We start from the raw sequence: 18,176 nt of genomic DNA on the forward strand, positions 1-18,176 counted from the left end.
CCACACATCCCTTCAGTCCAATCACCCCTCCTTACTTTTTTTTTTCATTATTTCTATGGTAAGAGATCTCTCCCTTTAAATTCCACGATCAAGTCTTTTAAAATTTGATTAACGGTTAAAAACATAAAAATTAGTAAAAAAATTTAAAAATTATAATAATATTTAATCATTTGATCAAAGTTTTAAAGATTTGGATTACTTGATTTCTGAATTTTGAAGAGAGATGCGGAGAAGATGCCTTTCCTATTTTTATGACCCCAAATTTATGTTTTGCTTCAAATATTTTTAATAATGTAAGAGCCGATGTATCTTCATAAATTACTTCAGTGATGCAACCCCAATCATTCAGCCCCACCAAGTTTCCCTCCCCCAATAATCAAAAACCCTTTTTCAGTGCCTTTTAATTTTTCCTTCTTTTTTAAAAAGGCGCAATTTTTATTTCTTTAGTTGCTGGGTTCTGTTGGCATCTGTATCTGTGTCCGACTTTGGCCTTTTGCATCGGCCTTTTGCTTGTTTGGTTTTTTCTGGTACGAATGAGTGAGTGAGTTTCACTCACCTTTTCACTGATTGAATGGAATTTCACTCTCACCCCACTCCTTGTAGAACAAGATAATGGTGGTGGTAGTGGTACTGCAGGAATCACAGACGACGGACTGAGCTCGCCTACAAACCAACAACATAACCCACATGGAATTTGTGGGGATCGCCCAAAACTTGTAGAAAATCAAACCCACTGTTTTCAGATCTCTAGGATCCCTTATATCCAGGCTTGGTATCTGTTTGTTTCTCGAGAAAATTATCTTCCTTTTGTTGCTTGTCTCAGCTGATACGGTGCCTATTCTGCTTAGTTTGATTCGAATACTCTGTTTCCAAGCAAAGTGCTTTCTGGGAAAGTGATTTTAGCAATTGGGTTTTTGTTTCCTTCAAGTTTCATCCACAAAGTCACCAACTTTTTCTGGAAGTGAGAGCCGGAATGAGCATTTGGGTTTGCTTTCTAGGATTCTGATTTTGAAACTGCTACTTATTCTGGATAAGGCAATTGGATAATGGCTAGTGGTTTTGCTGGTTGTGGTGCTTTTGAATAAAAGCTGCTTCTTTGCTCTGGTTGCACAAAGAAAGTTGAATGAAGATAGAAAAAGACTACATGGGAAGAAGTAATTTCATGTTGTGCAAATTGGGTTTACTTGTTTTGGCATTGGCTGAGGCATCTTCTGCAACTCTTTCTCCTACTGGTGTAAATTATGAAGGTTAATTTAATTTCTCTTTGGGATACTGTTATTTTCTTATTTTCTACATCTTCAAATTTTCAGACAAGAGAATGAACTGCTTATTAGAATTGCAACATAAAGTTTGGATTTTTATCTTAATTTTTTTTTTGAAAAATTACGACAGATGAAGGAATGTTTGATGAACAGTGAAGTTTTATTCATTTTTTTTAACTAATTTTTTTTGGAGGAATATAACTCTTTTTTTTTCTCCCTCAATTTGTTCATTTTTTTTTGTGACACTAATTTGTTCAGTTAATGCTCATATTATTGCAGTGTCTTAGTTGGGTGCAGCCTAGACTTTGCTTTTTTTTTTTCTTAGCAAGAAAATGGAAAAGAAAATTCCTGCAGAAAATAACCCTTTTATCTTCTTTTTTTCTGAAATATTCACAGTTGAAGCATTGGCGGCCATTAAAAGCGATCTGATTGACCCGCATAATGTTTTGGAGAACTGGGATAGTAACTCTGTAGATCCCTGCAGCTGGAGGATGGTTACTTGTACTCCTGATGGCTATGTATCTGCTCTGTATGTTCTTCTGGATAATTATGGCTAGAAAAAAAAAAATTCAGAGTATTTTTACTATTTGCCTATTTGATGAATTCTTTTCTCAGCAAGATATTCTTATTTTGTTGTTAGGGGATTACCTAGCCAGAGCTTGTCCGGTATCTTATCTCCGGCTATTGGAAACCTCAGTAACTTGCAATCTGTGTAAGTTTGCACCTCCTTTATGACGTTTTTTATTTGTTCTTGTGAAATTTGGATATGAATTGATATTGTGAAACAAAAGTTTTTTTATTTGAACAAATGTGGCTGTCTTACTATTGCAGTTTGCTTCAAAACAATGCGATTTCGGGTCCGATTCCCACTTCAATTGGAAATTTGGTGAAGCTTCAGACACTTGATCTATCCAACAATAATTTCAATGGTGACATACCAGATTCTTTGGGCAACCTAAAGAACCTGAATTATTTGTAAGTTTCAAAATCATGTTATTACTTCTTTTAAACATTTGGAGATTCGATAACCACTCAAATTTAGCTAATGCCTACACCTTTTCTCTTGTTTCGAGCAAGACAGGCGGTTAAACAACAACAGCCTTACAGGACCCTTCCCCGAGTCTCTGTCCACAGTTGGTCTCACTCTTGTGTATGTCTTTTCCCCCTTCTTTTGTGTGTTCTACTTTCCCTTGAAGTATAAATGGGAAAACCTATAAGTAGAGATTTGTTTGTTAATAATTTCAATGAACATTTGTGTAGGGACCTTTCTTTCAACAATTTGAGCGGTTCCTTGCCAAAGATATCCGCACGAACTTTCAAGTGAGCTATATCATTTGGTCCACTAATGCTTAGTTCCTTGTATACTTTGGTTCCTTTCTCAGCCCTATTTTGTTTTTCTTTTCGCTTCAGAATTGTTGGAAACCCTTTAATTTGCGGTGTAAAGGCTGCGAACTGTTCTGCTGTCTTTCCAGAGCCACTATCCTTCCCACCTGATGCTCTAAAAGGTATATATGCACGTTGTTTTTCTGTTCCTTCCTATAGTCTTCCTTGTGACACTGGTGACAGTATGCATTCATGAATTTGGCTTTCTTAGAATCAGACTCTGGAACAAAACGCCGCCACATGACTATTGTCCTTGGTGCAAGCTTCAGTGCTGTCTTTGGTGTCATAATAATTATTGGGTTACTCGTTTGGCTGCGATACAGACACAACCAGCAGATATTCTTCGATGTCAATGGTAAGTTTCTTATATATAATTTTCCTACTTATTGAGATCTCAATGCTAGTATCTCAGATAGTTTAACAGATTGATAGGGGTGCTTGTATCTTAGGAGGTATGATTTCGATTCGTCGTGATATTAGTTACCTTAAGGGCAACAATGTCGAAATTAATTAGTAATGGTGCAAGTCTGAGTGTTTGAATGTTTCAATCAGTAATCTTTCAGATTTCAGCTCTGATATTTTTGTAAAATGTGCTAACTTTATTCATTAAAAATGAATAGTTAAAAAAAATCCAAATCCAAAGGCTCATTCCATGTATTTAATTTCTTCTATCCAAAACACAACAAAAAAGGTATTGTATGTAGAAAGCACATGAGTCAATTTATTCATATAAAGATTATTAGCACAGGATGGTAATAGGAGATAATAATAAGTTGGGGACAGCTAACAACGGGTAGTGACTATACCACTCTCTTTGTTGAATTAGGTAAAATCTTTGGAAACCATTTAAGTCGTTCAACCTTCTTTTCTGGCGAAACCTTAGGATTTAAACTGTACTTAAACCATTTCTTGGATACGTTTTCATGCAACCAATGATACTCTTTCTCCCGACCTATGATAATCCCTGTATTCTTTATTGGGTGGGTTGTGCAGCAGACCAATATGACCCAGAAGTTTGCTTGGGGCATTTGAGGAGGTATACATTTAAGGAGCTCCGGGCAGCAACAGACCATTTCAACTCAAAGAACATCCTAGGTAGGGGCGGTTTTGGGATTGTATACAAAGGAAGCTTGAATGATGGGACTCTGGTTGCAGTTAAAAGGCTAAAGGACTACAACACTGCTGGTGGTGAAATCCAATTTCAGACGGAAGTTGAGATGATTAGTTTGGCTGTCCATCGAAATCTTCTGAGGCTTTGTGGGTTCTGCTCAACTGAGAACGAAAGACTTCTTGTTTACCCTTTTATGCCTAACGGAAGTGTAGCCTCTCGATTAAGAGGTTAGCATTTTGTTTTAATTCTGCTTGCTGTTATTGTCACCCTCTAATCAGAACCTAGCCTCCTATAATCTCTTCTCTAGTCCAACTCCCAGTACCATGCACTTTGCATGCCAATATTGATCCTTCCAAAACTAAACTGCAAAATGATATAAATCAAATTACTTTATTATACAAATACGGTGATTATGATTCAACTAAATTAAATCCCTTTATTACTCTTCCTGCATTTCACTGACGGCAACCATTTGTCTTCCTTGTTATCTGTTCAATTTGAGAGTGTTCTTGTTATATGTTCAATACGACACTAACTTCCTTTTTTTACATTCTGTATTTTTTCCTCAGATCATATACATGGTCGACCAGCACTCGACTGGGCAAGGCGAAAGAGAATAGCGTTAGGTACAGCAAGGGGGTTGGTTTATTTGCATGAGCAGTGTGACCCCAGAATTATTCACCGTGATGTTAAAGCAGCCAACATTTTGCTTGATGAAGACTTCGAGGCAGTTGTTGGAGATTTTGGGTTGGCAAAGCTTTTGGATCACAGAGAATCTCATGTGTCCACAGCTGTGCGCGGCACTGTTGGCCATATCGCTCCAGAATACTTGTCAACGGGTCAGTCATCAGATAAGACTGACGTGTTTGGGTTTGGGATATTGCTCCTGGAGCTAATCACAGGTCAAAGGGCCTTGGACTTTGGACGAGTTGCAAACCAGAAGGGTGTAATGCTTGATTGGGTACGCTCTCTCTCCCTGTCTCATGCATGCACACATGTAAGCATGTAACTAATTGCACGTATCAAATAAAATTATCTCAATGTAAGTTAAAGAAGTTGAAAATACCTAAATTGGATTACGCCAACAGCGTGGTGTGGAACTTTCAAACCACCAATTAACACATGGCTGCTGGCTTTCCCTCCTGTATCTGTCGCGATGTTACGTACATGTGATCCTTAGAGCGTTGCTAGAAGTGTTAAGAAACTCGATCTGTTACATGAAATATAAATATATTACTTGCACAATCGCATTAACGCTGAGTTGCTGTGTAACAAAAATGCAGGTGAAGAAACTCCATCAGGAGGGAAAGCTAAATCTCATGGTGGATAAGGATCTAAGGGGCAAACTCGACAGGGTTGAGCTGGAAGAAATGGTTCAGGTTGCCTTGTTATGTACTCAATTTAATCCTCTGTACCGACCAAAAATGTCGGAAGTATTAAAGATGTTGGAAGGTGATGGCTTAGCCGAGAAATGGGAGGCGTCGCAGAAGGTCGAGACACCAAGGTTCCGGCCGTGTGACCCACGTCAAAGATATTCAGATTTTATAGAAGAATCTTCGCTTGTGCTAGAAGCTATGGAGCTTTCTGGTCCTAGATGACAACTATTTTTCATTTCTTTTTCCATCTATATCTCCCACTTCATAAAGTTAATTTAAGTTTGAAATATCAGAAATATGTGATTGTTGATAGCTGTTGAATGCATGTATTCATCTGTAAAAATGAGAGAAAATTCCATGTAAAAGCTGCCTTTTCTTTTTCTTTGTTGGAAAATCAATTCAGTTGATCGAGCTTTTTGTCTGAGAAATTTGTTTGTAGTTGCTTTTGTTCTAGTTTTGTTAAGATCTGAGATTCATATGGTAGGCTCAAATGCCTGGGATGTTGAAACAACATTTCAATTGTTGCTTCTTTTGGGATCCGAGCACCTTTCTGTGTCAGTGTCTTTATATTCTTAATGCGGTTTTTAACTTTTTTACATGATAATACAAAATTTCGAACCATTGGGATGTAGAAAAGGATGCAACCCCGGGTTGGTAGGCTAGTTGGAATAGGTTGTGATCAGTCCAGTTCATTTTCGTTATGTCAAAATGTTAGATAAACATGATAGGTTATAAACTCACATGAGTTAGAAGTCCTATCTTATATGTCTAACAATTCCATTTTACATTTAAGACTCAATTTCATCTAGCTCACCAAATTCCAATTTTATTGCCTCCATTACTTCATGACGTTCTCGTTAACTAACAAAACAAAAATTAAATATGTTAAAGTACACTATCCTCAATTTGTACGTATTTCATTTCTTTGCGATGAATAGGTACTTGTATCTGAAAAACGAACACGATTAACGTTGGAGACTTGGAGTGATTCGAAACTTGGAGCTTAGCAACCTGTGCAGACAAAGCTGGTGGCTGTACTTCGCGTGTAGCGTGCTCCTGCCACCTGCAAGACATCATAGTCGCCGACTCACAGCCTCCATCAGACACCACCAGGCATCAAAATCTCAACGCATAGGTAGAGTGATCGGCAACCATCAATGTCCGCATGTTATGTTATGGGCCTCAGAACAAGGCCACGTGTCCTCGTACGTGTCGGCGCGAAACCAAATCGTATTTGTGTCGTCTCGGCAGTTAGTACAAGAAAACTCAAAATTTCAAAAATCCTCTGACAAAGCTGCCCCTCCGCTTCGAACCATTAATGATGCGTTTATTTACGCCGAAACCCTTTCCCAAATGACTAATATGTCGACTACTTATACGATACATCCCAGGGTTAGGGTGTAAATTAAAACAGTATTAAGGGTATTTATGTGCATGAAACTAGATGTAGACGGGTATCTTTGTAATTGCATTTGTCTCACTGTCGCTCTCCCTCCACGCCAAAGAGCAGAAGAAGCCTTTTTTGTTCCAGCACTCTGCTTCTCTGCGGCACACGCACCGCTCCCATAACTTTTTCTTTAATTTAATTTTTTATTTCTTTTTTCCATGATTTCATATATGAAGGGCTGCCATTCCACGCTTCATCTTGATTGTTATCTCCTCTCCTGATCATGCAAATGAAATTCACATTTCACTCGTATTTGCTGTAAATCCTCTGCATTGTCTTTCAGCCATGGTTTGGAAGAAGCAGTTTTTTTTCACCAAGAAGAAAGATAACTTCTGGGTTTGTTTTGGGAATTGGAGTTTCAGTAATTGTACTGGGTTGGCTGTTTTTTACCAACTTCTTGAAGAGTCCTGCAGTGGAGACTTCGATTCAAGGGTTTGACCGTTTGAATTCTTCTTCTGTTCCATGGCCTTTCTCCTTTTCAAGCAGTTCAGAAATGCAGGATTTTGTCGACAAAACCCATGAAGCAAATGAGTCAACGGTTGCTGGGAAGCAGAATTGTACTCTTTTGGGGGAGGCTCATTTGGGAAATTTTACAGAGGAGGTTAAAGATGAGAGCTTCGGGGCTGAAGGGGAAATGGGTAAGCAGAAAAAACTGCGAAAACGAGTCAGTAATTTCTGAAAACGGTAACTTTTTGAATTCAAGTGAGGGAGGAAATGGCTTGGGGATTGCCCATTTGGGAAACTCCTTTGAAGTTTTGGAAAATGGAAACTTGCATGGTAAGGAAGGGAGGGTTATTGGGAATTTTAGCTTCTCTGGGAAAGAAGATGTGCATGCAGAGAAGGCAGTTGATGGTAGTTTTTCAACGAATTCTAGTAATGTGGATGGTAATGTTGGGAAATTTGTGATGAAGAAAAGGGCTTGGAAGGCGGCTCATCGAGAAAATTCGATTGCAAAAATTGTCGAGTATGATTCTCAGATGGTGAAAATGCAGACTGATTTGTATCAGCAATGTGATATTTTTATGGTAGGTGGGTTAGAGATGATTCAAAGCCATATTATCCTGGAGGTTCTTGCCCATACATTGATAGGGATTTTAATTGTCACCTCAATGGAAGGCCAGACAATGCTTTTATAAAATGGAAATGGCAGCCAAATGAATGTGACATTCCAAGGTAAAATCCATCTTCAATTTCTTGATGAATTTTGTGTTTTTGAGCTTAAATTTTTTTTTTAATTTAATGAATTACACAATTGCTCATTTAATTTCTGAATGAAAAGGTTATCTCTGGTAATAAAAAAATTGTTCATGGGCCATGCATGTTAATATTGGTTGAACATGATTGGATTCTAAACTACGTTTAAAGAAGTTGTCTAATATTGAATGTGTGAGTTAAGCCCGTTGGTCAGGGTAGTGTGCACGCCACCCTTGCACCCAAGTCCCCTTACCCGTAGTTTAGAGTAGTTTAGGATATCGACTCTTCAAAAAGAAAAGTGCTCTAACATTTTTATGTAGCGGTTTTTGATGTCCTGCCATGTAAATCTTCTTCTCATAGCTTTGTTTACTACTCATGTGATCCTCAGTCTGAATGCCACTGATTTTCTGGTGAGGTTGAGGGGAAAGCGGATGGTTTTTGTGGGGGATTCACTGAATAGGAACATGTGGGAATCTCTAGTTTGTATTCTTCGCCACAGCATTCGAAACAAGAAAAGAGTTCATGAGATTTCTGGGAAGAGGGAATTTAAAAAGAAGGGCTTTTATGCATTCAGATTTGAGGCAAGTGTCATACATCTTCGTATGTTCTTAAGCGAAGAATCAGTATTCGGAATGAAAATCTCTAATCATCCATGGTATTCCCACACTTGCAGGATTATAATTGTTCAGTGGATTTTGTTGCTTCTCCATTCCTTGTTAGGGAATCATCATTCACGGGTCAAAATGGTACGTTTGAGACATTAAGATTGGATTTGATGGACCAGACAACTTCAATGTATGATGATGCAGATGTCATGGTTTTTAACACTGGACGTTGGTGGACACATGAGAAGACTTCTCGTGGGTGCGTGCTGTTATTTCCTTTGTTAAATTCTTTTGATGCTTTCCCCATTAAAATCTTGTGACAGAAGTAGAATGTAATTGCAGTGCGCTACCAATCAAACTATTAAGTCAGTTGACTGTAGATTATTTCATTTTTGCATTTGGTGGTCTTACAGAGAGGACTATTACCAAGAAGGAAACTATGTGCATCCAAGACTCCAGGTTCTCGAAGCATACAAGAGGGCTCTCACCACTTGGGCCCGATGGGTTGACGAGAACATTGATGTCGACCGGACACAGGTTTTCTTTAGAGGATATTCAGTTACCCATTTCAGGTATAGGACGATGTTTTCCCGTTACTTTGACTCACCTCTCTATTGATCTCAAACTTTGATGTGTTGGAGGAATCCAGTTTTGGTTCTTTTAGGATGTTTATAGTTGTATAGACTTCAATGAAACTGTTTGATTTGGTTGCAGCGGAGGGCAATGGAATTCGGGTGGACAGTGCCACAAAGAAACGGAGCCAATCTTTAACGAAACTTATTTAGGGAATTACCCTTCAAAGATGAGAGCTCTAGAGCATGTAATTGAAGAAATGAAAACTCCGGTGATATATCTAAACATAAGTAGGCTTACCGATTATAGAAAAGACGGACACCCTTCCATTTACAGAATGAAATACAAGACAGTAGAAGAACGAATTACAGCTGAGGGGTCTCAGGATTGCAGCCATTGGTGCTTGCCTGGAGTTCCAGATGCTTGGAATGAACTGCTATATGCCGCTCTTTTGAAATCCGGATGGGGGTCACGCGGAAACTGAACAAACCTGTATACATTCGTTTGTTAATCTTTAATCATCTCGGCTTAATTTTGTGTACCGCGAGAGTTTCCCAAGTACCATTTTACATGCTGATTCAGATGATGCATGTATAACGGTGCAATTTCGCAAAGTCGGGAAGGCTTGGTACTTACATCCTACGTTCAATAGATATACACAATACAGTTTGTTGTTTCATCCATTTTACTAGCAATATTTGAATTTATGTCATAGTTGATGCATGCAACAAGAAGCACAATTTGAGATCATAGCATCTGAATTAACATATAACAGGAACGATGATGCAATTTTTTATTGGGACACTTTGGATGTGACCCTTAATTACCAATGTTATTTGACTGAAATCTTTGTGGTTTTTAGTTTTTAATCGAAGTCTCTGACATTAATATAATAATGTATTTTTATGTAGGTTATTATATTTTTAAATTAAAAATAAAATTTTAAGTTATTTATATAATGAGATTTTAAATAAAACCCATAATTTATGGGATGAAAAATATTAAAGATGAAACTTTGCAATATATTGTGTGTGTGTATATATACACACATGGGTACGTTCATCAAAATTAACCAAAAAATTATTGTACCAAAATATTGATACATTCTTCAAAAACACAAAAACAAGAAAGATATTAGGCTTAATAACATTATTAAATTTCTTCTATTAAACTTGACATGGATACTTTCTCAAATCAACAAAATAGAATGTTCCCATATAAGTTAAAAAAATAGATTAGAGAAAAGATTGAATGAATTTTATATAAAAAAATGTTACATTTTTATATAACAAATTGGTATATTTAAGAATAGGTACATATAAGATTAAAAAATTAAAAATTTAATTTAATGAGTGCAAACTTATTATAATTTTGTTTTTTATATTTTGACAATGTTTGAATTGAAAATTAATTAGGAGTTTAATAAGAATGTAAGTATTAAAACCCTAAATCAATTACTAATTTTTATTGTAAAAGCTATATAACTTACATGTAATTCATTAATATATTAATGCTAAAATTTTGATCAAAATCTAAAAACTGATAAGATCTTAATTAATGAACAATACAAAATAGGGACCGGATACTAATATACTCTTTTTTATTTGGACGTCAAGGACGTGCGAGTTTAGTTTCAAGTCTCATTCAAGTCATTACGGTCAACATGTGGCCTTTATTGATCTAGTTATCAAAGTTTTATTGTTTCTTTTCAAAATAATAAAAAATAATTGTCTCAGCTCGGATTTTGTACATTGTTAGTTTTACATGATTCAGATTATGCATGTATTAGGGTGCAATTTAAGCAGAATAGGCGCTGTAGTATTAACAATTTATGTTCAAATGATACGGTCCAACAGTAATATTACATATGCATTTTACTTGCAATGCTCGAATTCATGTCATGGATTGATCCATGCTCGCAAGAAGCACCGTTTGAGTCAAACAAAACTACATTCCACACCAAATCTCATGAGCCATAGCAAACAAATGTAGTAACAACTAACACATGGAATATGCCCATCAGCCATTTATAGGAATGGCAACAGTACGTTTGGTTTGAAGGCGAAAATGTTATATTCATTCCTATAAGGTTTTAAAAGTCACTAGGCGCTAGTCGGGCGGCGAGCTGGGGCCTAGCGCCTAGGCGGATTAGGCGGATTTAAGTGAATCTATCATATTTCATGTAAATAAGTGTCTGCTGAAATATATATAATTTCATCATAAACTACAAAATAGAATGCATATATATCATGAAGTATTGGAACATAATAAAAACATGTGAAATAAGGATATAATGTTTGTTCATTCAAGTATGCAACAAGTCTCTTACAATTTATTGGAAAAAAAATAAAATGCAAAATGAAAGTTATGTATTTTCTGTCTAAGTGAGTTGCAACCTAGGCGGTGTGGCTGGGGCCTAGGCATTAATCGGGGCGGTGGGCTGGCGCCTAGCGCCTAGGCGGGGGGCCTAGGCGGCGCTAGGTGGGGATTTTTAGAACAGTGTTACTACGAAAATTAATTATATTCATAACTGCAAATTAACCATTGGATATTATCCATAACCATACTCACCAGATAACGAATTCCTTATCGGTTAACGATTATATCCATTTTCGTCAATACAAAAATATATATGTTCAATTGACGCATGATAATTTAGTAAATATTAATTTCTTCATTAAATAATATATGTATAAAATAATTTAATGAATGAATTTTGTGAAACATAAAAATTAAAGCTAAACATTGATAATGTTGGCTGATATTTGATATCTCTCATAAGTACCATTGAATTCTCATATATTTTGATTCATAACAAAACTTTTGAACTTTCCCACATATACAATTCACACGATGCAATTTTTGTATTCTCAAGATAAAGAATTCGGTTTAGATTTGGGGACACATACGGATTGAAAACCTCTATAACCATATCTAAGACCATAACCAAATAATATTTACGGTTTTTCCCTATACCCAAAATATACCTGAATTTTCATACTCAAATCCAATTTATTCAAAAAGTTATCAATGATTATTGAATTTAACAGTTAAAATTGTCATTCCTAGCGATTTACATTAATTGTAGGCAACGGCTACGTTTAACGAGATTTATTTTTTAGTGGAAATGCTGACAAATTTTTCTTACAATTTTTTAGAGCCGTTTAGGGTGTTAAATGTCGTTTTCGAGTTGTAATTTTGACTTGATAAGGAAATTAATTAGTGGTGTTTAATTCAGCCATGATATTATATACAATCATGCAGCACAGATCTTAAAGGAGAATGTATACGAAAACTAAGTGAAGTTATTTAAATTTATCCTGGGGAAGATAATGGGAATTCATGTTCCCCATCTGTATCTATAGGATTATGATAACATGATCAACCATCAGACATGTTCCAAGTTGATCGCATTTTCATTTTTGTCTCCCAAATGCCTTTAGAAAAAGAATACTTTAACCCCAAAATAATTTAAGAGAATCCTCCATTCTTTTGACCAGACAGAAAGACTACCTTTATATGCTGGCTCTGGAACCTTATTTCCTGTGACGACTAAATGCCCTCCGCTCCACTTGACTTCATTTTCCAGCTATTTTCTAGCATCATGCTCTCCACCTCCACTTATCTTATGATCCTACGAACTCACGTGTATTAACAAGAGTACGTGCATAAAGAATGCCAGTTAGTTTTTGTATTGGTTAATTAATCAAACAAGGCTAAATAGCCAAAATGGTCATTGAGATTTGCATAACTCATCACTTTGGTCCCTAACATTTCAAATTGATAAAAGTAGTCTCTGAGATTGTCTACCATCCATCATTTTGGTCATTTCGTTAAAAAGTCCGTTAAGTGTTCCGGAGCTCTTGGCTGGAAGTTTGGGCAATTTTTAAAGCTTCGTAACTCAATCGTTTCTTAACCAAATTCGACCCATAATATATCAAGATGAAGATAGGAAAGTGTAGAATAAGATTATACCTATTTGGAAGCCCAATGTCTGCTGCAGATAGCCGGAAAATAGCCTCAAAGTTCACTGGTCTGAGGGAAAACTGGAAAACTTGCCAGAAACTGGGTAAACTTTAAATGTTCATAACTTCTTCAATACTCAACGAAATCAAGTGATTCAAAAACGAAAATCATACTTCTCGATGAGATGAAGAGAATTGTACCCTTTTTTTTTTATGGCTAACGCGCCTTGATTTGGTCGGAAAATGGCTCGAAAGTGGCTGTCTTGGTCTCGAGTTAGCCACTTTCGAGCCATTTTCCGGCCAAACCATGACGATTTACCCATCTAAAAAGGTACCATTCTCTTCGTCTCATCGACAAGTATGATTTTTGTTTTTTAATCACTTGATTTCGTTAAGTATTGAAGAAGTTATGAATGTTTAAAGTTTACCTAGTTTCAGGCGAGTTTTCCAGTTTTCTCTCGGACCAGTCAACTTTGAGGCTATTTTCCAGCTATCTCCAGCAGCCATTGAGCTTTCAAATAGGTATAATCGTTTTCTACATTTTTCTATCTTCATTTTGATATATTATGGGTCGAATTTGGTTAAGAAATAATTGAGTTACGAAGCTTTGAAAATTGCCTAAACTTCCGGCTAAGAGCTCCCGGACACTTAACGGAGTTTTTAACGGAATGACTAAAATGATGGATGGTGGACAATCTCAGGGACCACTTTTACCGATTTGAAATGTTAGGGACCAAAGTGATACGTTATGCAAATCTCATGAACCATTTTGGCTATTTAGCCATCAAACAATAACATTACGTAAAAAACCAATTCAGTACTCAAAAAACTATATGTACTGTACCTTTTTCATCTTCATTTATGGTATAACTTTTCTTGGGGATCCGGGGGATCCCATGATTATATTCGTTTATCGTACATCGTGCAGTCAGAAATTATTTGAAATTTAAAATTTAAAATTAAATATAAATAGTACCTAACAAAAATTGACTGCAAGATGTACGATGAATGATCATGATCACAAGATCCCCATATCCTCATAAAAAGAACCCGGCCTGGATCATTTTCCTAATTTTCGCACCCGAAGTTGTATTTATGCAGCTTTTTTTGAGGATATAATGATCCGAAAAGAAAAGGTAATCAAGGACAGCAATGAACCACAGTTTAATTAACTAATTAACTAAAAACTACGTGATCTACCAGAAATGCCCAAATACACTTAAAACTATTGCTAATCAGGAATGAAGATCCTTGTCATTGGTGTCAACTGCAGGTCAATCCTTCTGTTCGAGAAATTTTCATTGTGCCCGTAATACGGATAATACATTGCATGTTATTATATAAGTCACGGGAAGTTTAATTTTTTTTAGTTGTTAATTTTTTAACATAAGTATCTTACTATTTATATAATTACACGTAATGTACCACTCCGTTTTTCAGGCATACTGAAAAATCTCTCATTCCCTCAACCACCAACAACCAATAATTCCTCTGTTTGACCGCCACAATTCATTAGTATTTACAATTTTTTTGACAAAAGAAGCATTTAAAGTTTCTCAAAAGCTAAAAAGCTTAGAGAAAGATTGCATTCTCCAGCTCAGTTGTATGGTGGTGTCCAGAATTTGCAAAATTAATTTGAGAATAATGCTAAGAAAACTAAATTTGAGGACAAAATTTGTAAATTTTGAGACTGCAAATATAGATTTCGACTTGGGAGCTTTAACGAAAAGTCCACGGTACTATTCACTTTAACGAAAAATCACATTTTTACATTAAAAAGTCAAACTAGGTACTATTCACTTTACCCTTTATTTTATCTTTATTGTTAAAACTTAAAATTTTCAAGTTTTTTTCATTAGTTTTCCTTTTAAAATATTAGTGTAAAATATAGTTTGTAACATAAAAAAAAACATGCATGATTACGAATTTAAGCAATAACAAGCATATTTTACCTGGTAAGCACCAACATTTTGTCGGATTTAGCATCATTGACCTTGATAACTGTCCCCCTATTTCAGCTTCCTGAGATGTTGCCTTTCTGAACGTGGGATTTGGTTATTGGTCATGTTATTTTTAGCCTAAAGTCAATTAGTATTTGAAAATTGGCACACACGTAATAGAGGCGACTTATTGAAATATTTAAAAAACATGGGTTAAAATTCTCTGTGAATCTGTGAATTAATGACACGTACGTACTGTTTTGACTTGAAGATAGATTGCAATTTCCGAAAGCTGCACCATGCATTTAGGTTTGTGATTCTCCGACTTTCTCGCTTATTTATTGGCACCTGTTTTCCAAACGTTGGCTCTTCCCTCATTGACTATAATCTATATATAAAGAAAGCAATTCATGGACATATACGACCACCCCGAAAAAAAAAATGAACATATACGACCAACCTTGTTGATCATGTGGGTTAATTCTGCATCAACTTAAGCTCCTCCAAAGCTATTAGGTCTTCCAAGGTACTCCAACTTTGTTGATCATTTCAATTTTTATAGTGATACTGTGGCTGCTATATTATGTTCTCAACAAGATAGGTAATAAAGGATGGTTGCTTGATGATAAACTGGTGGTTTTGCTTTTACGGCTAGAGATATCAACCTTCCAGTTTCCTTCTTTAACCCGAGAAACGATCCATCCAACGGTAAGAACAGCAAGCCATTGGATTCTCTGAAAGATATTTTAACTATTTACAAAGGAAGGGGACACTTTTTGTCGTCCACTTTTTTCCAAGAGATCAATCAATCCATCAAATCAAACATGTAAACTACAAGAAAGCAAACAGTTGATTACGTGCCTGCGTATCCCAATAGGAACCAAGCACCCAGAACCCACCTGCCGTTCTGGGGATGAAGTTAACTACCATCTCTATTTCCTTCAGAAGTTTGCACTTTAATTTTTAGTCTCAATCCGGGCTTTTGAGCCTTTAATCGTATTATTTTTTGTTTGCTTTTGCTTTGGTTTTTTAGCTGCTCGTTGTAACTAAAGTTGCCCTAGTAGATATTTATCTTCAAACAATATTAATCAGTTTGCAGCATCACAATTCTCTCTTCCTGTGAAACATCAAAGATCTTTCCTTAATCTGTTTGCAGTTTTGACCAATTATCTTGCTTCTTAGACAGAAAGTGGTGTTAATCATCCCATATAACATTACATCTAGAAAAATATTAACCCCACACATCATTATGTCTTGATTGTTTTTCGTTAGATTTATTAAATTCGATTACCAAAAATTATATACTTTGAAATTATCATTTCTTTGTGTTTGGGCCTGAAATTCACATTTTCAACCAAATTGAAGTCAGCCAAAAAAAAAAGTGGCTGCAAATCTCGACCTTGACCCAATATAGAATTACTCGCGCCAGTAGCTATATGCTGATGGCTTAGGCAAGTCCTAGATGAGATGAGATAGGCAAGTCCTGGTTGAAATAAAATTGCTAAGGATTAGGCCGGATTTTGATAAGATTTGAATTATTCCATGAATCAAAACCTATGGCTGATCAGATAAAAATGAATTTATTGCATAAAGAGACTAGGTTCAAAATCCTAGCTCATGTCGAATGAGTCGAGATCAGAAAGAGACTGAGTTTCAGTTAAATAGGGGATTGAAGAGATAATGTCAATGATTTCTAGGTGGGTGCCGAGAAGGCATAGTCCTATTAGGACTCTACCTCAACAATCTTGGTTATCATGAAATCCACCCCTATAAATAGAAGTGGTTCTACAACCTGAAATGCCCCTTCAACTCAACACACAACAAACAACTCAAACGCTATATGCAAAACCTTTTTCGAACTATGAGAAAAATACTAATTACCTTAACCCTTTGTCAGCACATATTTAGCTCGGTTAAACATCATTGGGTTGGCAAACTGGCAACACATTCAATTTGGTGGAAAATCACTGGAGATGTAGAACTAGTCGGTCTAGGAGTATCTTTAGTGTTGTTAAAAAAAAACACTACTTTTTGGTTGGTTACGTATCCAAGTCTCAGCCAACAAAGAGTCTTTGATTCTTTCGCTGAAAGAGGTCATTTCGTTAACTTCTCCGATGAAGCGAGGTGTTTTATGACCGATTACTCGCAAGTACATTTCAAAGTTTGGTATTCAGACGGTCGAACGACGTTCACCATAAAGACACTCATCTACTTTAAGTATATTTTCCCTTACAGCCTGATATCGATGAGACGCACTTATATTCTCATGAATATAGTTGAAGTTGCCGAACTTGGTGTAGAAGATCTTGAGCTTCACAGTGAATTAAGTAACCTTATCTTCAGGTTCTAGAACCCTAAGCTAAGAGTATTCATTCATCAGCCGTAGTGGCTAAGTAAATAAGTCAACAACGTGTTTGACACCACCACTACATCTACTCTACTCGCCCAACCAACCTCGGCTCTGAGTTGGTATGCCGGTGTTCACAAAAGGGACGTAGTTAACTCAATAATTGCTCGGTTTGCGCTAGGTAGGCTTTGTAATTTTTTTAATCAACAGTTTGATAAGGAAAATTTTGACGGATGATATATCTAGTATATAAGTCTGTTTTTGCCATTACAAATGCTACAAAACCACAACCATATACAATGGCAAAGCCTGGACTTTTCGTTAGGAGGGGCGAAAATTTCAAGTTTGTTGTCATTCAAAATAGGTAGTTTGGTTTGATATTAAATTTAGCAAGAGTAGCTCAAGTGTTCTGAAGGTTCAAAGTTTAGAGTGTAACATTCACATTGTCCGACAAAAAATCTAGGTGCACAACATTACACTTTAGTATAAACTAAAAAGTATAAAACCTATTTATCAACCATGGAGCACATCAGAAAGTATTCACAACCCCATAAAACTATAGTAGCTAAAAGAAAATCTAATGTCATTGAATATTTTCAATCTAATGTTCAAAAGTTTTAATCATTTCAAAAACAGTCTCAAAATGTAGCCAAACTTATACAATAAATTAGTTATAATAATTTACAAAAACGATATGGTTTTGAAAAAAGAAGTTAAAAATGAACAAAAACAAAAAAACAAAAGTGAAGATTGGTTTAAAAAAAATAAAAGAAATAAAAGAATATAAAGGTGAGGAAGAGAAAAGATGGTGGGGACCATCTTAAAGAGAAACAAGGGATGCGGGTGTTGAAAAATCATCATCTTCAACCTTGCACCGTCGCATGCTGCCCTTGCAATAAAAACATTTTAAGATTCCGGCATAACGACATTTTTCACATACGCCAGTCTAGCCCTCGCTCAACCCCTCCGAGAC

General features: G+C 36.1%; 1 protein-coding gene and 1 pseudogene across 4 annotated transcripts; both read left to right on the top strand.

Moving 5' to 3' along the window:
* LOC103403039 (protein NSP-INTERACTING KINASE 3-like) lies at positions 1-5,560 on the top strand. Of its 4 annotated transcripts, none has more exons than XM_008341848.4 (11): positions 1-1,247; positions 1,659-1,791; positions 1,903-1,974; positions 2,094-2,237; positions 2,344-2,412; positions 2,523-2,582; positions 2,673-2,767; positions 2,857-3,000; positions 3,639-3,983; positions 4,326-4,717; positions 5,040-5,560. In XM_008341848.4, exons 1-11 carry the CDS (start codon positions 1,124-1,126, stop codon positions 5,352-5,354), a joined length of 1,893 nt encoding a protein of 630 aa, XP_008340070.3. In that variant the 5' UTR covers positions 1-1,123; the 3' UTR covers positions 5,355-5,560. The 4 variants fall into 4 exon arrangements, with proteins under 4 accessions (XP_008340070.3, XP_008340071.3, XP_008340072.3 ...); XM_008341849.4 differs by having other exon boundaries at positions 289-1,247; positions 3,642-3,983; XM_008341850.4 differs by having other exon boundaries at positions 289-1,247; positions 2,863-3,000.
* Positions 5,561-6,687: 1,127 nt separating this feature from the next.
* LOC103403317 (protein trichome birefringence-like 2) lies at positions 6,688-9,634 on the top strand (annotated as a pseudogene).
* Positions 9,635-18,176: the final 8,542 nt, after the last annotated feature.

The sequence above is a fragment of the Malus domestica genome, chromosome 16 (genome assembly GCF_042453785.1).
Source record: "Malus domestica chromosome 16, GDT2T_hap1".
Classification (NCBI taxonomy): domain Eukaryota; kingdom Viridiplantae; phylum Streptophyta; class Magnoliopsida; order Rosales; family Rosaceae; genus Malus; species Malus domestica.